Below are 19,063 nucleotides of genomic sequence, written 5' to 3' on the forward strand. Positions count from 1 at the left end.
CACCTTCTCAAGTTCTTATTTTGATCCACCATCCATCTCCCACAACCTCCATATAGTTGTTCCTCTCTCCCTCCTGCCACCCCAAACATCTCCTCCCATTCTCTCCTGGGCTCTTCATTTCCCTCTCTTCCATCTCTTTCCAGTTACCACTTCTATACAAATAATTCTTCAATCTGCATATCCCCCTAACCTCTCTCCTCAATGGTAGCCTCATATTTACAATGACTATCTCATTAGCATCTCAAATTTGACATGTCTTAAACAGACTTTGTCATCTTTCTCCCAAACCCACCTCTCCTCCAATATTCTTTATTTCTACTGGTGAATACAAAAATCCTTCCAAAGGTCCTATTTTTGCAACATCAGAGTTATCCTTAAATTCTTCTCTCTCTCTAATGCTCCATACATCTAATTACTTCCACATCTCTTGCAAACACCTCTCCTTTGTACTTACACAGGCACTACCCTAGTACAGGTCCTCATCTCTCATTTGCAGGTTTCCCAGATTCTTACCTCTTTCTTCTCCAATCCATCTACCACACAGCTGTCAAAATGATCTAAAAGGCAGGTTGTTCACTCTCCTACTCCAAAATCTCCAAAAGCTCGCCAAGGATGTGAGGATAAAATGCAAAATCCTTCACCTGGCACTTAACGTCTTCTTTTACAGTCTGGCTCTAACTTCTCTTTCCATTCTTTTCATATTACTCCCTTTCACTGACTGTATATTCAAGTCAAATTGGATTACCAACTGACTACTGACCATCACAACATTCTGTCTCCAGTCCCCCAGTCTTTTCAAAGTCTATTTTCCCAATATCTAAAGTGTACTCCCGCCTTTCCTTTCCACCTCTTAGGAATCTTAGCTATTTGTATCAAGGCTCAAATTAAGTGCCATCTCCTACACAAAAGCTTTTCTCAACTTCTCTCTCCACCCCTTGGTCACTCGTTTTTTATCTTCAAATTACCTTGTATTTATTTACTTATATGTGCATATGGTGTATCCTCACAACCCTCCTTTCCCCAACCTCCTAGTGCTTTGTGAGGCATGGACTATTTTTTCTTTCCTTTGAATCTTCAGCCCCTAGCACAGTGGTGGCAAACCTAAGGTGCCAAAGATGGCATGCAGAGTGCTCTCTGTGGGCACCCTGCCCCTCCTCGAGTTCATTACTAGAAAAGCAGAGGGACTCAGGTGCAGCTGTTCCCCTCCCCCTCTCCATCATACCTGATGACATTTTCCCCATCTCCCACCCAGCATTAATTAGTATTAATTAATTAATTAGCCCAGCAGCTAATGAGAGCACAGGAAAGGGGATGGGAGGTGGCTTACAGGCAGCAGAACTGGAGGGAAGCAGAACACGTGGGCCACTTCCCACACACACACTCACTGAGGACATTCCTCACTTCACCCAGACTTTCTACCCAGAAGCCCAATGGAAGCACTTCCTTCCTCTCCTGTGTGGGGTAAAGGGAGATGGGGCATGGTAGGTGGTTTCTGGGGCCAGGACATGCCATGGGGGAACCCCACCCCCACAGGGTGGGCACAACACTCAGTCTGAGGGGGTGGGGTGAGGGCAAGGCCTGGCACTCCATCTCTAAAAGGTTCACCATCACTACCTAGCACATAGAAGTCACTTAACTAGTGTTGTCTTTGAATAACATACCTTCATCCATGGATTTAGTGAAGTTATACATAAGTGAAGACAAGCCCTTCAGGCATCCTGCTACAACCGGGAGTTTGGGCTCTCTGGTTGCTGATGTCATCTGAAAGCAAGATTTAAAAAACATAATATTATAGTGCAACCATATTTTTGAAAAATAGAGTTGCTAAAACTTTTATAGTTTGCAATGTTTTACCTGGGTTTTTAATTCACCCAAGAAAGCACGGAAGAGTTTTTCTGAGTTGTTCACCATAACACTAGGATGTACTTCCCCTAAGACTCCCAGAAGCTCATATATCTTTTCTAATACTGAAAAATAAAATTTTAAATGAAAGCACATTTAAATAAATTGGCAACAAGAAATGTGTAAATATGAAGAAATGAACTGAAAAATAAGCTGTTTTACCTGACTAATCAAACTACGAGAAGATATAAAAGTATACTTAACTTGACACAACAGATTTACCCAAATCAAATGTGGAGGAAGAAGTAAGAGTATATTTTAAAAGCCTTGAAAAGTTTTTTAGTGTAAGTAATCCTTGGTTAAAATTATCTCAAAGAATAAAATTTTTAAATAGTTAACAATTAGTCCTTAACAACTTTCTTATAAAGTTCAATTTTATAGACCTAGCCCAAAATGAACAGTTTTGTAAGATATATGCTATTTTATAAGGAGTGTGTGTGTGTGTGTATAAAATTGTAACTAGAGCTAATTAAAATATCTTTTTTTCTCTTGATTCTATGATTCGTTTTCTCCCTCCCCTCATCCCTCCCTCCTCCCAGAGTTGACAAGTAATTCTTCTGGATTATACATATACATACATATATGTATGTATATATGTGTGTGTATACACACATACACACACACATATATATATAATCACTCAAATCCATTCCATATTGTCCATTTTTGTAAAAGAGCAATCCTTTAAAACCAAAACCTTAAATCAACATGCCCATATAAATATGTGATAATTCATATATTTTCTTCTGGATTTCTACTCCCAGTTCTTTCTCTAGATATGGATAGCATTTTTTCTCTAAGTCCCTCAGAATTGTCCTTGATCCTAATTAAAATATCTTAACCTTAGTAGAAAAAAAAGCCTCTTACCTGTATCTGCTATTTTTGTTTTCAAAGCAAGTTCTCCATAGAATTTGTTAAAAAGTTCTCCAAGTTGGAATTCTTCCATATGTCTAGAACTTCGCAGAGTTTTGAGCAACTGAGAATATATAAAATAGTACTTTTAAAGAAAAGAATGAGGAATAAAAAGTAAAAACCATAATTTAGTCAAACGGAAAAGAGCTGTGGGGTTTTAAGGAAAAAACAGGGATATGAGATAACATCATAGAAAGAACACTTGCTTTGGGGTCAGAAGATTTATGTTTGATATACTAGGTCAAGCTGTGTGATACTAGTAGAGTTAGAGGATCACAGATTTAAAATTGGAAAAGACCTTAGAAGTCCCCAAGCCCCACTTACTCATCCTAATAGTTATGGAAACTTAGGTCTAAATAGTTAAATGACTCACTCGAAGGGACATAGGTTATAATCAGCAAAGCTAGCTTTCAAACAAAAATTCTCTGATTCTAAATTCAGTGCTTGGATGGCAGTACTCTGACACTCAAGTAACTTAACCTCCTTAAGCTTCAGTCTCCATAGCTGTAAAATGAAGATAATACTATACAGATACCACACTAGAGGAATTCAATGATAATTCAAAAATGCTTATTAAGTGCTAATTATCTAAAACCAAAGCAGACCTCCAGAAAAGATGTGAATCAGAACACATGCCCTAGCATTCTAATTGCTTGGATTCAGAGTAAAAAAAAAAAATTGGATTTGGAATCATAAGATCTGGGTTAAAATTCTGGTTCTGACATTTCCTATATGCCTTTGAACTCATAATACCTTTAAAGGGCTGTGGGCTTCAATTTCTTTGACTAGAAAATGATAGGATTAGATTGGATGACCTCTAAGAATCTTACCAGTTCTAATTCTATGATGCTCAGAGATCACAACAAAATAAACAGGTAATTTTTGGAACTGCCAAGTATATTAAATCAACCTTTCACACTAACAGAAAGATTAAAAAAGCAAATGAAATAATAATCCATTCATTCCCTTTTACCTGTTCCCTTTACCTAAGAGCTCAACTCCTATTTCTGCTGATATAAAGAAAGGATTGGAAGACAAGTTATCAAAGTGCTGAAAAATGGCAACTAGGAAAATGAAGATGTTTTCTGAATTTAACTTTCATTAGGGCTGAAATCTATTACAATGCTCTCCTCACTCCCTCTGACCCAAACAAAAGAATCCACAAATTTTCTACTTCACAAATTACATATCTGAGATAAAATTAATGCCCTTATAAAACTAGGATTACCTCAATAAGAAGCTCCAGGGCTGGAATCTTACATTTTGCAGCTTTATCTTTTGTGTAAACACTGGTACACAAGCTCTAGGTTTAAAATGAGACACCAAAACCATCAACAAGCTGGAAGAATCAAGATTCAGTGATGGCTCAAATTAGATCATAAGGAAAAGTAACTTGAATATACACTATGAATATACTTTTAACAGCTTAAAAAATTGTATTTTTAACATCAAGAACATGAAGCCCACATGAAACATATTTCTTGGTGCCCCTATGAAAGACAAAAATACTGACCTAAAAAGAAGATGGGTTTAATCTATTACAGAAATCTTTATGTACTTTGCTTTCTGATCATTTTGCAATCTCACCAAAGAATAAAAGCATTTTAGCAAGATTTTCAAAACACACATAAATGTAAATACATTATGTACACATGCATAAAATTATATTCAGGATATCTTCAATTATACGATCACGAATGCAAAGATCAAAAGGAAAAAATTCTTAAAATTGGCATCATCAATTAAATTTTATTAATATGTAGGTGCACTAATTTCCCAAACAGAATAGCAAAAATATAGAAAAACAACCTATATTCTACTTTTTTAGGAAACAAAATAGTTTAAAATAGAGAGCAAACGTCAACCAAAATTTTTTCTTACCTTAATTCCAAGAGAATATGGTTCAATTTTCTGGCCAATTTTTTCTAAAAAAATGCATAAAAATTTTAAGGCTTCCTCTCTGCAGTCACGAAACTAGAATAAAAAGAATATCTGTATTCATTTTAAAGTGGAAAACTAAAGAAATTTTCCATTACAGAAAAATATACAAAGAAAGCAAAATAATAATTTTTTACTTACTTCTTCAATGCTTAGAGATTCTCGAACAAATACAAGTAAACCGAACTCCTTGGAAAAAATTAAGGAAGTCTGTAAGGCTGCACAAAAAAAACAAATGAAGGTTAAGAAAATTCCTAGAAAGCACCTTGTAAACCATATACCTACTTGTGAAGAGGTAGAGACATCTTACCATTAAAAGCCAGTAAGGGTTAAAAAATAATCCTGGTCAAATTGGTTAATGTTTTTGTTACTGGATATCAAAGAAGAATGTGTTTAATTTTAAATGCAGTTGGTTAATATAAAATCAATGACAAATACTAGGGAAGCTGTGGGAAAACTCATATGGACCCTCAGATATCATTCCAAAGAAATCAAAGAAACAGGAAATGTACTCATATGTAAAAAACATTTCTAGCAGTTCTTTTCATGGAGGCAAAGAACTGGAAACCATGAGAATTTTCATCAATTGTGGAAAGGCTGAACAAGCTATGTTATATGAATGTGGTGGACTATTATTGTCATGTACAAAATGATGAAGAGGATGGCTTTCAGAAAATCCGAGATTTAAATGAACTGTTCCAAAGTGAAAAGAGCAAAGCCAAGAGAACATTTCTATAGTAATAATGATACTGTAAAAATAAACAACTTTGAAAGACTTAGGAACTTTGGTCAACAAAATAATAAACCACAATTCCAAGATCATGATGAAACTTGCTAGCAATTTTCAGACTGAGCACTGATGAACTCAGAACATTTTTTCTGGACACGGCTAATTTGGGAATTTGTTTTTCATGACTCTGTGTGTTTGTAATAGTTTTTGTTTTCCTTGTCTTCTCAGTTGGGGAGAAGGAAACAGAAGGGGATAAGGGAGATAATTCTGAACTGAAAATAAAGCTAAATTTTTTTAAAATGAAGAAAAATATTGAATAAACTTTAAACTAAGGCTGCTATACAGTGGCAACAAAAGGAAGAATTATATTATTTTTACTTATATTTATTCAATTTGAAATGATTTTTTTTGCTTTCATGATTTTCTAGAATACATGTAATAATTTCACTACAATCACTGGAGACATTGTTGAATACCAGGAAGGGAAAATGTCAGGTCTGAATAAATACATTGAGCCTTTTTCAGAAACTAAGGTGAGTGCTCCAAGATGTGCAGAATCATGACACACAGGCTGTATATCACATAAAAATAAGACACACAATCACAAGATGTTCTTACTTCTACCTAAAGATTGCAAAAAGTGGGGGAGGCTAGAAAGCACAGTGGATAGAGAACCAGGTCTAGAGTTGGGAGGACCTAGATTCAAACCTGACCTGACCTCAGATACTTCCCAGCTGTGTGACCCTGGGAAAGTCACTTAATCCCAGCTTCTCAGCTCTTAATCCTCTTCTATCAAAATTTATACTAAAATAGAAAGTAAGAATTTTAAGGGAAAAAAATGTAAAAAAAAGGTTTACCAACTTCAGTTAAGGCACAAATCAGAATGGAGACAGATAAAGACTAGTACAGGCACTTCATTAATATAAGAGAACTCCCAAGGAGAAAATTCAGATGTTTATAATTTAATATAGTCTCTGAACTTTTCTGTACCTGGCAATCTTAGAAAACTATCTAGAACAGTTAGAGATTAAGTGACAGGCCCAAGGCTGTCATATGGTCGCTATGTGTCATAGGCAGAGCTTTAACTTGGGTCTTCCTGGCTTCAAAGCCAACTTTCCAGCCCATATATCACACAGCCTTTCAAGGCACAAATACAATTTTAAAACATATGCATTCACCATTGCTTTGTCTCTTAATTTATACATCACTTTTATTCACATACACTTTTAACTAAAGTTCTTAAATTCTATTAAACATAGGAAACTATTTATAGAATGTTCCTTTACAAACAAAAAAAAAAATGGTTCGAGGTAACAGTCCTGTCTGGCAGGAGTCCTTATCATCTACTCTGCTGGCCAACTATGACATAACATCCATTACTAACCAGTGCTGAACTCACTTGGCAAATATTAAAAGACTACAGACCTCCAATGAAGGGAAACCACCATCTCCAAAGGAAGCCCATTCCTGGGGATAGGAAACTTGAATGACAAAAGTTGTCAGAATTTCCTTACATCTAGACTAAAGTTGTCTTTAAGAGTCTTCTATTCTTTACTCCAAGTTCTTTCCTTGGGTTTTAGGCTCATTTTTTTACCTTACCACATTCTCCTTCATTTAATTATTTGTGTTTACCTTATCCATCTACCCCCTCCACTGATGACCCTTGAGGGCAGGGGCTGTATTTTTTTTTTTAAGTTTAGTTTATATTCCCAGTTCTTAACATAGTACTTTGCCCACTATAGCTTAATAAATGTTCATTCAATTAAACTAACCTTACCTAGAAAGAAAATCATACAAACAGCTGATAGTCCACACTATAAACTTTACATGGGAAATCATATTAATCAATCTCTCAGTTCCATAAAATCCTAATGAAGCAGTAGTTTTAATGTATTACTATAAGAAAATACTAAAAAAAAAAATGAACCTGAAAGAGAGCATTTATTTAGTCCTGCCCCCCTTCTTCCAAGAACCATCCCAAAATCAGGCTAAAATTTCTGGAAAAACAAATTCCACAACTTTCCTCATTTTTAATAACCAAGCAAAAAGCAATTCCTTATAGTTAAATTAAATCCCCTTCCCAGTAAACATGGTGAATAGTGGGGTCAGAATTTCTTGCAGCATCCCTTTACAAGACTAAAACACAGTCATTAAATTTCCAAGAATAACAACAACAAAGTAACAGTTTTGTATTAATGCAATGCTCTAACCCTTTAATTAGTTTCTCTCTAGTTTTCATCTACACATACTAATTTACAATGCAAGATACAAGCATGAAAATACTTTGCTAAAAAATGTGCTCTATGAAAGTAAAGGAATGAATGTTTGGGATTTTTTTTTAGAAAATTTGAGACCTGGAACCAACTGGTTTTCTGTTAATTCTTTCCAATAAATACAGTACTCTTCTAAAGCACTGGATTACATTGTTAATGAAGCATCTTTACAAAAACCACAAAATCTCATTTTTAAACGAGATATTAAAGGCCATCCAGTCCAACCCATAATTGAAGAGAATCTTTTCTACCATTCGCTTGACAAGTAGCCATCCAGCCTTCTCCTAAAAACCTCAAGCAGTTTAATCTACTTCTGGATATTTCAAATGATTAGTCAGTTTTTCTCAGAAAATCTAAATTGACTTCTACAACTCTCCCACTCTCATTTCTAGTTCTCCTTCCTGGATCAAACAGAAGAAGTCTAATCTCTCTTTAACAGAATAGCCCTTCAAACACTTGAAGACATCCATTTGCTTCTCCAAGCTAATCATTCCAAATTCCTTTACCCATCCTCATCTGGCATAAACTCAAGGCCCTTCAGCATCACACTGACCCTTCTCCAAATACTGTCCCTATTTATTAATGTCCCTTCTAAAACTGGGGCACCCAAAACTAAAATGGGAGTAGTAGATAGCCTCAAGCTATGGTCTGACCTCCCTATTATTGGATATGAAGTTTTTCAGCGCAGTGGCCTGAAATCACCAACTTTTTCACCTGCTGTATCAGTTTGCTCATATGGAGCAGTACACTAAAATATTCATATATTTTAAAGCCTAACTTTAGTCTGAACACACTTCCCTCATACATCAAGAAGGAACATTTATGAGGCACATAGTACTTTAACCAGGTTCTGGAGATACAAAGAAAGATAAAAAAACACGAGTTCTCCATCCTCTAGGAGATAATGGGAAAGAGAACATATAATATACCCACCATGTGCAAACAAGATATATATAGGATAAAATTGAGATAATCAAGAAAGGGAAGGCACTAGTATTAAGGGGAATGAGACAGGCTTCTTTTGGAAGGTGGGATTTTAGTTGGGCCTTCAAGGAAGTCTGGGAAGCCTGAAGATAGATGCAGAGGGTGGGAATTATAGGCATAAGGGGACAATAGTGGAAAATGATGAGGGTCAGAAGATGTGGTATCTTGTTTGAGGAAAAAAAAAACAAGAGTCCTGTGTCACTGAATTGCACAATATATGGAGGGGAGTAAGGTATGAGAAAACTGGGAATGTAGAAGACCAGGTTATGAAGGGTTTTAAAAGCCCAGCAGCAGATTTTATATCAGCTCCTAGAAGTAAAACAAGATCATTGGAATTTATTAAAAAGGGTGTATGAAATGTGAATATTTTTTAAAATGTTTATTTCTATTAAATTTTACCTTATTTAATTGTCTAATGTGGATCTCATTTTTGTCATTCAATACACATTGTGTCCCATTTAGCTCCCTAAGATCTGTAAATCTGGTAAACATATCTTCCATACCTTTACCAATTCAATAACTTTATACAATTTAATGGAACAAAACCACATACAAATACCACATAGCCTTGGGATATGCATTCTTCCAGGTCAAGCTGACATGCATAAATGAGTATTCCTTTGGTCTAGCCCCTCAATCAGTTCTAAATCCACATAAATGTTTGCAATAGTCTACATTACTCTTTCTCCCTAAGAACAGTTTGAGGAACTTTGTTACAACCCAATGATCTATACTTACTACATGTAACCTTTTTGGGGACTAGGTTTGTGATTTCACAGGTATCTTTAGGAACTTCTGATAAAGTATCTTCTCTACAAATCCAGAGAAGGAACTGCTTACCAAGAGTTGCCTGTGGAGACAGGTGGTTAAGTGGTGAGAGCCAGGCCTAGAAATGGGAGGTCCTGGGTTTGAATGTGGCCTTAGACACTTCCTTCCCGTGCAATCCTAGGTGAATTACATAATCTCATTTACCTAGCCCTTGTACCACTATTTTTCCCTGGAGCCAATACGTAGTATTGATTCTAAGGCAAAAGCCAAGGGTTAAAAATAAAATTAAATTAAAAAGTTGCCAGTGAAACCAAGTGACTTGCCCAGATTCAGACTCTATGCACCACTGACCCATATTGAACAAACCTTCCTATACCTGCTACCACTACACCATACTATCTCTCTGATACTATATCTAAACTAAAATACAGGAAACATTTCTTCACATTTCATTCATAAAATCAATCTTAGCTAGTAAGTGAAGAAAATCATAGCCAGTTATCTAATAAAGTCACGCTTTTTAAAACTATAAATCACCTTAAAATTTTGAAGTATTACTTTTAGTCAGAAAAATGTTTTGTTTTTAGTTTATTCTTTTCCTTATCTTGTCTTAGAATCGATACCAAGGTACCAATCAGTACCAAGGCAGAGGAGTGATAAGGGCTAGGCAAATTGGGATTAAGCAAGTCGCCCAAGGCCACCCACCTAGGAAGTGTCTGAGGCCACATTTGAACCCAGGACTTTCTGTTTCCAGGTTTGAATCTCTATCCATTGAACCACCTACCCCTGTAGTTGTTTTTAAATGGAAATATTTATTGACTTTAGTCCCAGGGACTAAAATATAAATGTTTCTAAATAAGTCAGTGAAATTATTACAATGGCAAAATGACAAAATTCTTGTACTAATACAGTTGACAAAAAAAAAGTTTAAAAAACAGAACTTTTTTTTCCTAACTCCATGAACACTAAAATTTTTAGTAGGCATATCAAAAAATAACTTTGTTAAAAGTATCAGAAGGATCAAAGCTAAAGATGATTTAAGAGGGTTGGGGATAGGAGGAATATTTCCTTCTTGCCCTTTTCAGCTTTTGGAATGTCCCATTTCCTAAATTGATTGTATACCATTATCATTCTTTGTACTTTCCACCCCCTAACCCACCTACCCCCCACCCCAAAAGTGCTATTTAGCATACTTATCCAACTGAAATCAATTACCATGATTTTGAAAAGTAGACTGGAAATCTCTGCCCTATACAAAGTCCTGTATAGTAAAAAGAATACTGACTTTAAAATCATTAGACCTGGATTTCAAAATCTGTGTAAACTTGGGCAAGTAACTAACCCTGCCCCCTCCCCCCACCTCAGTCTACAGTTTTGTAAAATGGGAGACACAGAATGGGGAAAAGTCTTGAAGCAAGAGAGAAGAGTCAGGAATACCTGGTTATCTTCCTGCTTCAAACATAAATTGGGTGTGACCCCAAGCCTGATCACCTGACCTGAGCCACCTTACTCCTGAACTACCACAAGTTTCCATAATCCAGTCCATCCTCCACTCTAATGTAGAAGTCATACATATCATCTCAAATACTCAATAAACTCTGATGGCCAGGATCAAAAATAAAATAACTTTTGGTTTTTAAAGTCCTTTACAATCTGAACCACTCAAAATTTAGTTCCTCACTCAGGTCACATCATCTAACTGAATTCTGATTCCTCCCATACTTGGAAGAGTTCTCCCTCCCCACCACCACCACCACCACCACCATCTGGCTCCCATCAAGAATCAGCTCAAATGCCAACTTCTGTAATAATTTTTTACAGATTCTTCATTCTACCCCCTACACTCCAGCCATCCCCTGAAGCCCAATATCCCTTTTGATATTACTTTTCATCTATTCTGTATAGTCTTGCTTAGATAACATAGTTTGAAAGTTTTCTCCCCCATCAGAGTGAACTCCTTGAAAGAAGGAACCCTAGGGTTTCTTTTTGGTGGGGTTAGGGGGAGTACCTTTCATTGGATGTGTCCAGCTTAGTACAGTGTCTAGCACATAAACTTAATAAATACTTAACGAATTCACTCAAGTCAATAGGACATGCTCCCATTCATTGGCAGGAATTCTCCTATAATGAAATCACAGGTCCTGAAATGAAAAAACGCTGGGGGGAAGGGGGTTTGGGGGTTGACTCTGAGGTCCCTTTCATTTTTAGAACTATGATCCCCAAATTCCACTTCTTAGGAGCAAACCCTCATTTCTTGGTAGCAATCAATCAACATTTATAAAGGTCCTACTATGTGCCAGTCACCTACAAATGCACACTGGGCACAAAGTGTCAAATTTCTCCCGGTAACAAAGAACGAAGAGATGGTTCAGCATCCTAAAAAAGGAAATAAAAAACACTAAGATTGTTTTTTTTCTAAATGTCGTGAGAAATGAATGAATACTTTGCCCACGCAATAGACTCTTCAGGGTTAACTACTAGTAAACAGAGACACAGGAACACAGCTAAAGACACAGGGGAGAGGTTTAAACTCGGGGTCTAGGAGTGACACCAAGGCCCGGGGTGGCGGGTGACCTAGGTTCCTCCACGTGCCGCTGGAGGGTCCACAATCCGCGAACCCCTTTCTTTCCCATGCACTGCCCCAGGCCCAGGCCGGCGTGGAGAGCATCCGCCTAGGCCCGCATGGAACAGCGGGGCCCGGGGTTGGCTTCTTTCGCCGCCGGCCCCCAGGGGCCCTTAAGTCGGAAGCGGGAGCTCCGAGGACCCACCCAGGACGGCGGGGCTGGTGCAGAGCACGCCCTCCTGGCCCACGGCGCGGATGAGGTGGTAGGCGGCCGGCGCGGCGCTGCCTGGGTCCCCACCCGACAGCAGCTCCTGCAGCTGCAGCAGGGAGCCCTGCAGCCCTCCGCCGCCGCCGGAGCCAGACATGCCGCTGCTGTCGCTACCGCCGCCGCCGCTACGGAGAAGATGAAACCCGGAGGGCCGAAGGACCACAAAACACGGCCGCAAACGCTGGCCAATCACGAAGTGGAAGGAATGCACTAGCCTGGCGAGGGGAGGGGTGGCCCGGCAGAGACGCCGGAACAAACCTTTCTCTCGGGGTGGGAGGGGAGGAGAGGATATAAGGGACGAGTTGAGAAGGGTAACACGAAAAAAAAGGATTAAAAGGAATTTGATTAGATTGTCCAGATTAAATACAAAACTAAGGCAATGACTTATTTGGGTTAGAAAAATGAAAGGAATGTGCTTCCCTGAGCACGAAAATATCAAGCAAAACAACGGGAAATTACGCAGTGGTACGATCCGGGTAAGGACCAAACTGACTCTTAAGAGAGCAATGCTGGACTCAACTATTGGAATTTCAAAGGGGTTTCTAAGAAGGATATGGAGTTGAACCTGAATTTAGTTATTTTTATATGTAAATCTGAGACCAAAAAATTATCTTCGTGTTAGTAAATTTCCACCCAAAAAAGAATGCACTTAATGTGAAAGGAAACGGATTTTTATGTATACAAAAGTAAAAACTCAACCCCTCCTAGAAGAATGGTCTGCTCTAAACCTCCAGTATTCCCGCGTAACTGGGGTCAAACTGAGATGAAACCACCTACTCAACACAGAAAGGGGGATTTGCCAATGTTTAGTTCCGGTCCCCTACTGGTTGGATCAGGAGGTAAATTCATTTCACCTATTCCTATGCTCAGTGGTACGTCCCGGAGGTAGATTTTTAAGGATTGTAGACTGCGAGGATTGGCGGGAACTCTTCAGAGCCGGATTATGTTTTCCCGCGAAATATCGTATGCATGAGTTTTTTTGTTGTATTGGGGTCATCTCTAGCCAGGTAAGATGGGCGGTTCTGTAGGCAGGTTGGTGGGCCTTGGATCGGTTTTAAATCCTGCAAAGCTAAGAAAGTAGAGGATGGAAATTCATTTGGAGCAAAAGAAGAGAGAGGCCTGGAGCGGGTAGCCCGGGGCAGGGTCGATGGGCTCCCGGGTCGGCCGCTAATCACTAACCAGTAGCCTCCTTTCCTGCGGCAGGTGCTAATCTCTGGGCTCGCGGCCACTCTTCATCATGTCTTCATCCCCAGCCTCGACCCCGAGCCGCCGAAGCAGTCGGCGCGGCCGCGCCAGCAACCCTTCCACCCGTGAGTTTGGGCCGCCGTCACCCTTCCCCCCTATCATTTTCGGCTCCCCTGCGTAGTCCTCCTTCCCGCCTTGTAAAGTGGTAGGGAAGAGAGTCCTCAGCCTCGGCCGCATTTCAACCTTGCCGCAGGTCTGAGGTTCTGAATCCAGACTTTACAAACTGAGCTTTTTTTGTCTTTAGTTAAATGTAACAATTAACTAACTTCAGCTTTTTTGAAAAAATTATATGTCTCCTGTTTGCGGTGGCACTATGGTCAGCCTCGGGACAGAAAAAAATGTGGAATTTATATCAATTGAAAGATAAGACTAAATTTATTATTGGGTTTACTTTTTTGTAGGAGCGCAGCTAAATCTTAAAATTTACCAAGCTTTTCTCTTTAGTCAAATGCAACAATTCCTTTTCTTTTCTTTTTGTTGTTTAATCTTCTCAATTATATGTAAACAAAAACTTTTTTAAGGTTAATTTTAAATTTTTTCTACGTAGAAACAATTTTCTAACATGTTTTTAAAATGTTTGTATTTTTTAATTGTCTACTTTTCTCTCCCTCTTCCACTTCCTGAGAAGGCAATTAGATATAGATAATAAAAGTTCAGTGCATGTCATGCAAATGCAGTCATGCAAAACATATTAAAAAAAAACCAAGAATGATGAAGCATGTAAAAAAATATGCTTCAATCTGCCCTTAGATTTCTCTGGAAAGATTACTCTTTCTCTGGAGGCAAATAGCATTTTTCATCAGAAATCCTTTAAAACTTTAGAATCTTTAGGATCACTATGTCTGAGAATAGCAAGTCATTCATGGTTGATTGTATCCCATCACAGTCATATACCACATCTTGTTCAGCCATTTCCCAATTGATTTCTAATTATAAATATATTGTATATATAGGTCCTTTCCCCTTTTTTAAAAATCTCTTTGTAATACCGACCTATTAATAGTATTGCTCAGGTATATGCGATTTTATAACCCTTTCTTTGGGCATAATTCCAAATTGTTCTCCTGAATAGTTTAATCAGTTCACAACTCAACTAATAGTGCATTAGTGGCTCAATTTTCCCACATCCCCTCCAATATGTGTTATTTTTCATTTCTGTCTGATAGTCTGGACTCAGAATCGTTTTAATTTGCATTTCTCTAATCTATAGTGATTTACAACATTTTTCAGTATGACTAGATAACTTTGTTTTCTTCTGAAAACTGGCACTTTGGGGATTTAGAATTGAAATTTAAGAATTGGAAATTGAGGGGATACCCATCAATTGGGGAATGGCTGAACAAGTGGTATATGATTATGATGCAGTACTATTGTCCTATAAGAAATGACAAGCAGGGTGGTATCAGAAAAATCTGGAAAGACTTATAGGAACAAGCAAAGTGAAATGAGCAGAATCAGGAAAACATAATAATAGCAACATTATATAATGATTAACTACACATTGAGGTATACTTTTTACTTGCTTCATTTTATAGATATAGATATTTGGTATTGGTCTGCACTTTGTTTTACTACATAGGTAATATGGAAATATGTTTTGTGTGCCTATATATATATATGGAGGCAGAAGGAATAAGGACTTACTGAGTGCTTTACCCTGTGTAAAACACTGCTAAGTGATTTGAACCACTTAAATTTTTGAATGGAGATATGACATGACTTGATCCATACATAAAATATATTATGCTAGGAGAAATATTTAAAAAGTGAGAAAGAGAAGGCTAATCACTAATTGTCTACTGTGTGCCAGCCATTGTGTTATATACTTATTTTGTCCTCACAACAGCCCTGGGAGTAATGTATTGTTATCCCCATTTTACTGTTGGGTAAACTGAAGCAGATAGGGTTTAAGTGACTACTTAGTATTTCATAGCCAGTAAATATCCCAAAACAGATTTTAACTCAGATCTTACTGACTCCGAGGTCAACTGTGCCACTAGCTGTCTCTGGAGCAGGGACAGAATGGAAAGAAAGACTTGTTGGATTATTCAGTTTAACAGATTTTAAATAAATAGCTTTTATCAGAAAAGTGTAGTACTGCGTTCTTGCTATGCGAAGACAAAAATGAAATATCTGTCCTCTCAAGACAGTTGTTGGTGGGGGTGGAGTTCAATATGTTCATAGCTAAGAGTAATAAAATCAAGTAGAAAGAGGGCAAAAGTATTAGTAGCTGAAGATGAAAGGTGGAATTTTGAGTTCAGAGAGTAGGTGTAGTCTAGTCCAGCTGGAGTGACAAGCTCAAGCTAAATAATACAAAATATGGTTAGAACATTAGGATCATGGATTCTAGACCTGGAAAAGATTCATATTAATGATGAGGAAATGTGAGCCCCAGGGAGGTTAAATGTCTTGCTAGGAGACTGAAAAGGGATTAGATAACCCAGGCAGTACAGATCAGATGTTATTTGACTGACCTCTCTATTCTTCCAGACTGCACCATTAGGCAGTAGAGGTGTCACTAAAAGATTTTTGAGCAGAGAAATGGCTTGGTTCCAATCAGTGCCTTAGGTCCAGGTATTTTTACTGGAGCCCATGAACTAAATCAGGGCAGAAACAAACATTTTTCACTAATTTCTATGAAATTTGGCATTTGTCTCTAGTATAACATTAAGCTTCACCAATCTGCCCAAAAGGGGTCTTTAAACACACAAAAGGTTAAGAATGAAAGTGAAGAATTAATCCTGAAGCAGTTAGGTGGCTTGAAAGCTGAGCCTAGAATTGGGAGGTTAAAATCTGGCCTCAGACACTTCCTATTGTGTGCTGCTGGGCAAGTCATTTAACCCCAGTTCCCTAGCCCTTACCAATCTTCTGCATTGGAACCAAAACTTAGTATATTGATTCTAAGACAGAAGGTAAGGATTTTAAAAAAAAATTAAGCCTTGGGAAATTTGGGCACCTTTATGAATGAAAAGGGGAAAGGCTAGAGACAGTGAAACTGGTTAGGAAACTATTGTAGTGGTCCAACCAGATCAGAAAGGATAAGGGCCCAAGTTAGGTGAGCAACTTTGTGAGTAGAGAGGAAGGACCATGGGAGAAATTGAAGTAGATAGGACTTGGCAACTGATTAGATAGGGAAGTGGATGGTCAGAAATAAGCTAAGAAGACTCTCCAAGATTTTACACTTGGGTAAATAGAAATATGGGGATGACCTCCACAGATGAAAGGAAGGCTGGAAAATGGGAGACTATGAAAGACATACTATTCTATTATGGATTTGCTGCATTCAAGCAGCACAAAAGTTCAGGAGAGAGATTAGGATTGGATGTATAGATAGATTTGGGGGGTCACTGGTATAGAGTAATTGAACACACAGGAACTGATGAATTCATCAGACAGAATAAGAACAAAAGAGAAGAGACCTCACCAGGGACAAAATCTTGGGAGTAAGGAGGATATTGCCTATACTTGGGAGACAGGATATAAAATGACACAAGCTACTGGGAAGGGAGAAGGGTCTCTTTTTTTTCTCTTTTTTATATTCTTAACATTCTTTTTAAAAGAATTTTAATTCAGCAAGAGATTAAGAGACAATCAGACAGGTAGGAGGAGAGTATGATAAAAGCCAAGTGGATTGCAAATACAGTGTCTGTAACCTGTGGCCTCTGTCTGGACCCAGATTGTTGCAGGGAGTTAAGTTATCTCATGAGGAAAAAGCTGGCCTCTTAGGATATAGTCTTTACTCATAGTAACCAGAAAGTATGTTTTAAGAGTGCTGGCAGTGATAGCAGAAAGAAGGGAGTGAATACAAATTATAAGAATTAAAGAGAAAATAAAAAGATTTGATAACTGACTTGTCTCCTCCTGTTCAATAATACCAAAATTGTTTAAAATGAAAGACTTAAGTGAATGTCAATGATGTGTAGAGAGAGGAAATAGTGGGTTTCTTTGCAAAGATCATATCTTAATTTAGGTTGCACAAAGTGAGATTTGCAGACAGAAATGCCTGACAATAGTTGGAGGGTCAAGCCTGAATCTTTGGAGAGGTCTTGGTTATATTTTCTTGTGGCTCTTTGAATTGAGTAAATTGAAGAATAAATATTTATTCAGGTGCCATTTTGCACTTGGGTTCAGAAGTGATTTTAAAAACTACCAACATAAGATTATAAGCTCCATGATATCAGAAACCCATGTCGTCTTATCTAATTATTTTTTCCACATAGGAGGAATTCTAAGAAGACATCAGAAATGGAATGTACACAGAGAATAACAGAAAACGTAATAGTGAAACATGAGTAAAATGCCAAACTATGTAGTTATTTGCCTATTTATTTTAGAGGCAGTGTGCCCTGCTGGATACAGTATTGGACTTCAGAACCCACCATCCATTAAACAGTTCTATGAACTATATCATTTAACTTCTCTGGGCTCTTAAGCAACTCTAGATTTTTGTTATAGATGAATCAAGTAATAGTCATTTTATTAAGTCCCTACTGTGCTAGGCACTGGGTACAAAGAAAACCCTGCTGTTCTCAGAGTTTACATTTTGATTGTAAGAGACTACAGATACATATACATGTATATTATTTGGATAAATACAATAAACTCATGAGCATTTATTAGGAATTTATGAGCCAGACACTACTAAAAACTGAAAACATGAAAAAGAAAAACTAAAAACAGCCCTTGCTTAAGGAAATTACCTACTTACATTTTCAGAGGAAAGATAAATACATAGCTAAAATGGAACATACTATACAAACCAAGAGTGGATGGAAGGGAGTCTTACTAGGAGTGGCATGGAATGGGACACAAGGATAGGCCTCTTCTGGGCAATGCCCCTTACGTCCTGTCTTAAAGGTTCTGTCAGAGGAGCAGGGCTGAACAATAAGGAAGAGTTCCCTCGGTGATAAAAATGTCCCTGGACCTTGACATGGACTTGTATTTTAAGAGCAAATCTCATCCAATTCTATGCACATATGCATCTTCATACTATGCACTTGATAGTTGCCTAATTGTATGAGATAGGCAGATCCTGTGAGAACCAACATAAAAATGGAAAGTTCTTTTACATTTCTATTTTTGTGTCCAAGCTCGAAGTGAGAATGTCAAGTCTTCTCCATCACAAAGGCGCCGGCCTGAAGATTCCACCTCCACAGGCGAGCTGCAACCAATGCCCACCTCCCCTGGGGCTGATCTGCAGAGCCCTGGGACCCAGGACGCTTTGTTCTCAAGCCCACCACCATTTCGTTCTTCAGGTAAGTTCTTTGAGGAATTTGTTTTTAGCTTGGGCTACAGGAGACCCATTTTGGAAATGACTCGCCTTGAAAGTTCCTGGTTTATCAATATTTGAGCATTTGAAGTCACTAAAGGAAGCAAGATCGTTAAAAAAGGTATGAATCACAAAAAGATATAGGTGTATTAATACACTATGAATCATAAAAAGACATCTTTTTGTGATTCATACCTTTTCCACTGACAGA

The 19,063-nt window shown here is 37.8% G+C and overlaps 2 protein-coding genes across 6 annotated transcripts in view; one reads left to right on the forward strand and one right to left on the reverse strand.

Moving 5' to 3' along the window:
• PRKDC (protein kinase, DNA-activated, catalytic subunit) overlaps positions 1-12,808 on the reverse strand; it is a 166,211-nt gene extending 153,403 nt beyond the window's left edge. For all 3 annotated transcript variants that reach the window (XM_056823884.1, XM_056823883.1, XM_056823882.1), the window contains exons 1-7: positions 12,276-12,808; positions 4,894-4,970; positions 4,696-4,788; positions 4,043-4,117; positions 2,770-2,878; positions 1,855-1,967; positions 1,662-1,761 (exon numbers count right to left, since the gene is read on the reverse strand). In XM_056823884.1, the coding sequence (XP_056679862.1) occupies positions 1,662-1,761; positions 1,855-1,967; positions 2,770-2,878; positions 4,043-4,117; positions 4,696-4,788; positions 4,894-4,970; positions 12,276-12,435 (727 nt within the window). In that variant the 5' untranslated portion in view covers positions 12,436-12,808. The remainder of the gene's footprint in view (positions 1-1,661; positions 1,762-1,854; positions 1,968-2,769; positions 2,879-4,042; positions 4,118-4,695; positions 4,789-4,893; positions 4,971-12,275) is intronic.
• Positions 12,809-13,075: 267 nt separating this feature from the next.
• Positions 13,076-19,063, forward strand: part of MCM4 (minichromosome maintenance complex component 4) — a 31,935-nt gene continuing 25,947 nt past the window's right edge. Inside the window, exons 1-3 of one of the 3 annotated variants that reach the window (XM_007487150.3) lie at positions 13,076-13,177; positions 13,542-13,648; positions 18,674-18,838. In XM_007487150.3, coding sequence (XP_007487212.2) covers positions 13,576-13,648; positions 18,674-18,838 — 238 coding nt within the window. In that variant the 5' untranslated portion in view covers positions 13,076-13,177; positions 13,542-13,575. Of the gene's footprint in view, positions 13,346-13,541; positions 13,649-18,673; positions 18,839-19,063 lie in introns of all 3 variants that reach the window. The other 2 variants (XM_007487149.3, XM_007487148.3) reach the window with 2 other exon arrangements.

Source organism: Monodelphis domestica, chromosome 3 (assembly GCF_027887165.1).
Source record: "Monodelphis domestica isolate mMonDom1 chromosome 3, mMonDom1.pri, whole genome shotgun sequence".
In the NCBI taxonomy this organism is placed as follows: Eukaryota; Metazoa; Chordata; class Mammalia; order Didelphimorphia; family Didelphidae; genus Monodelphis; species Monodelphis domestica.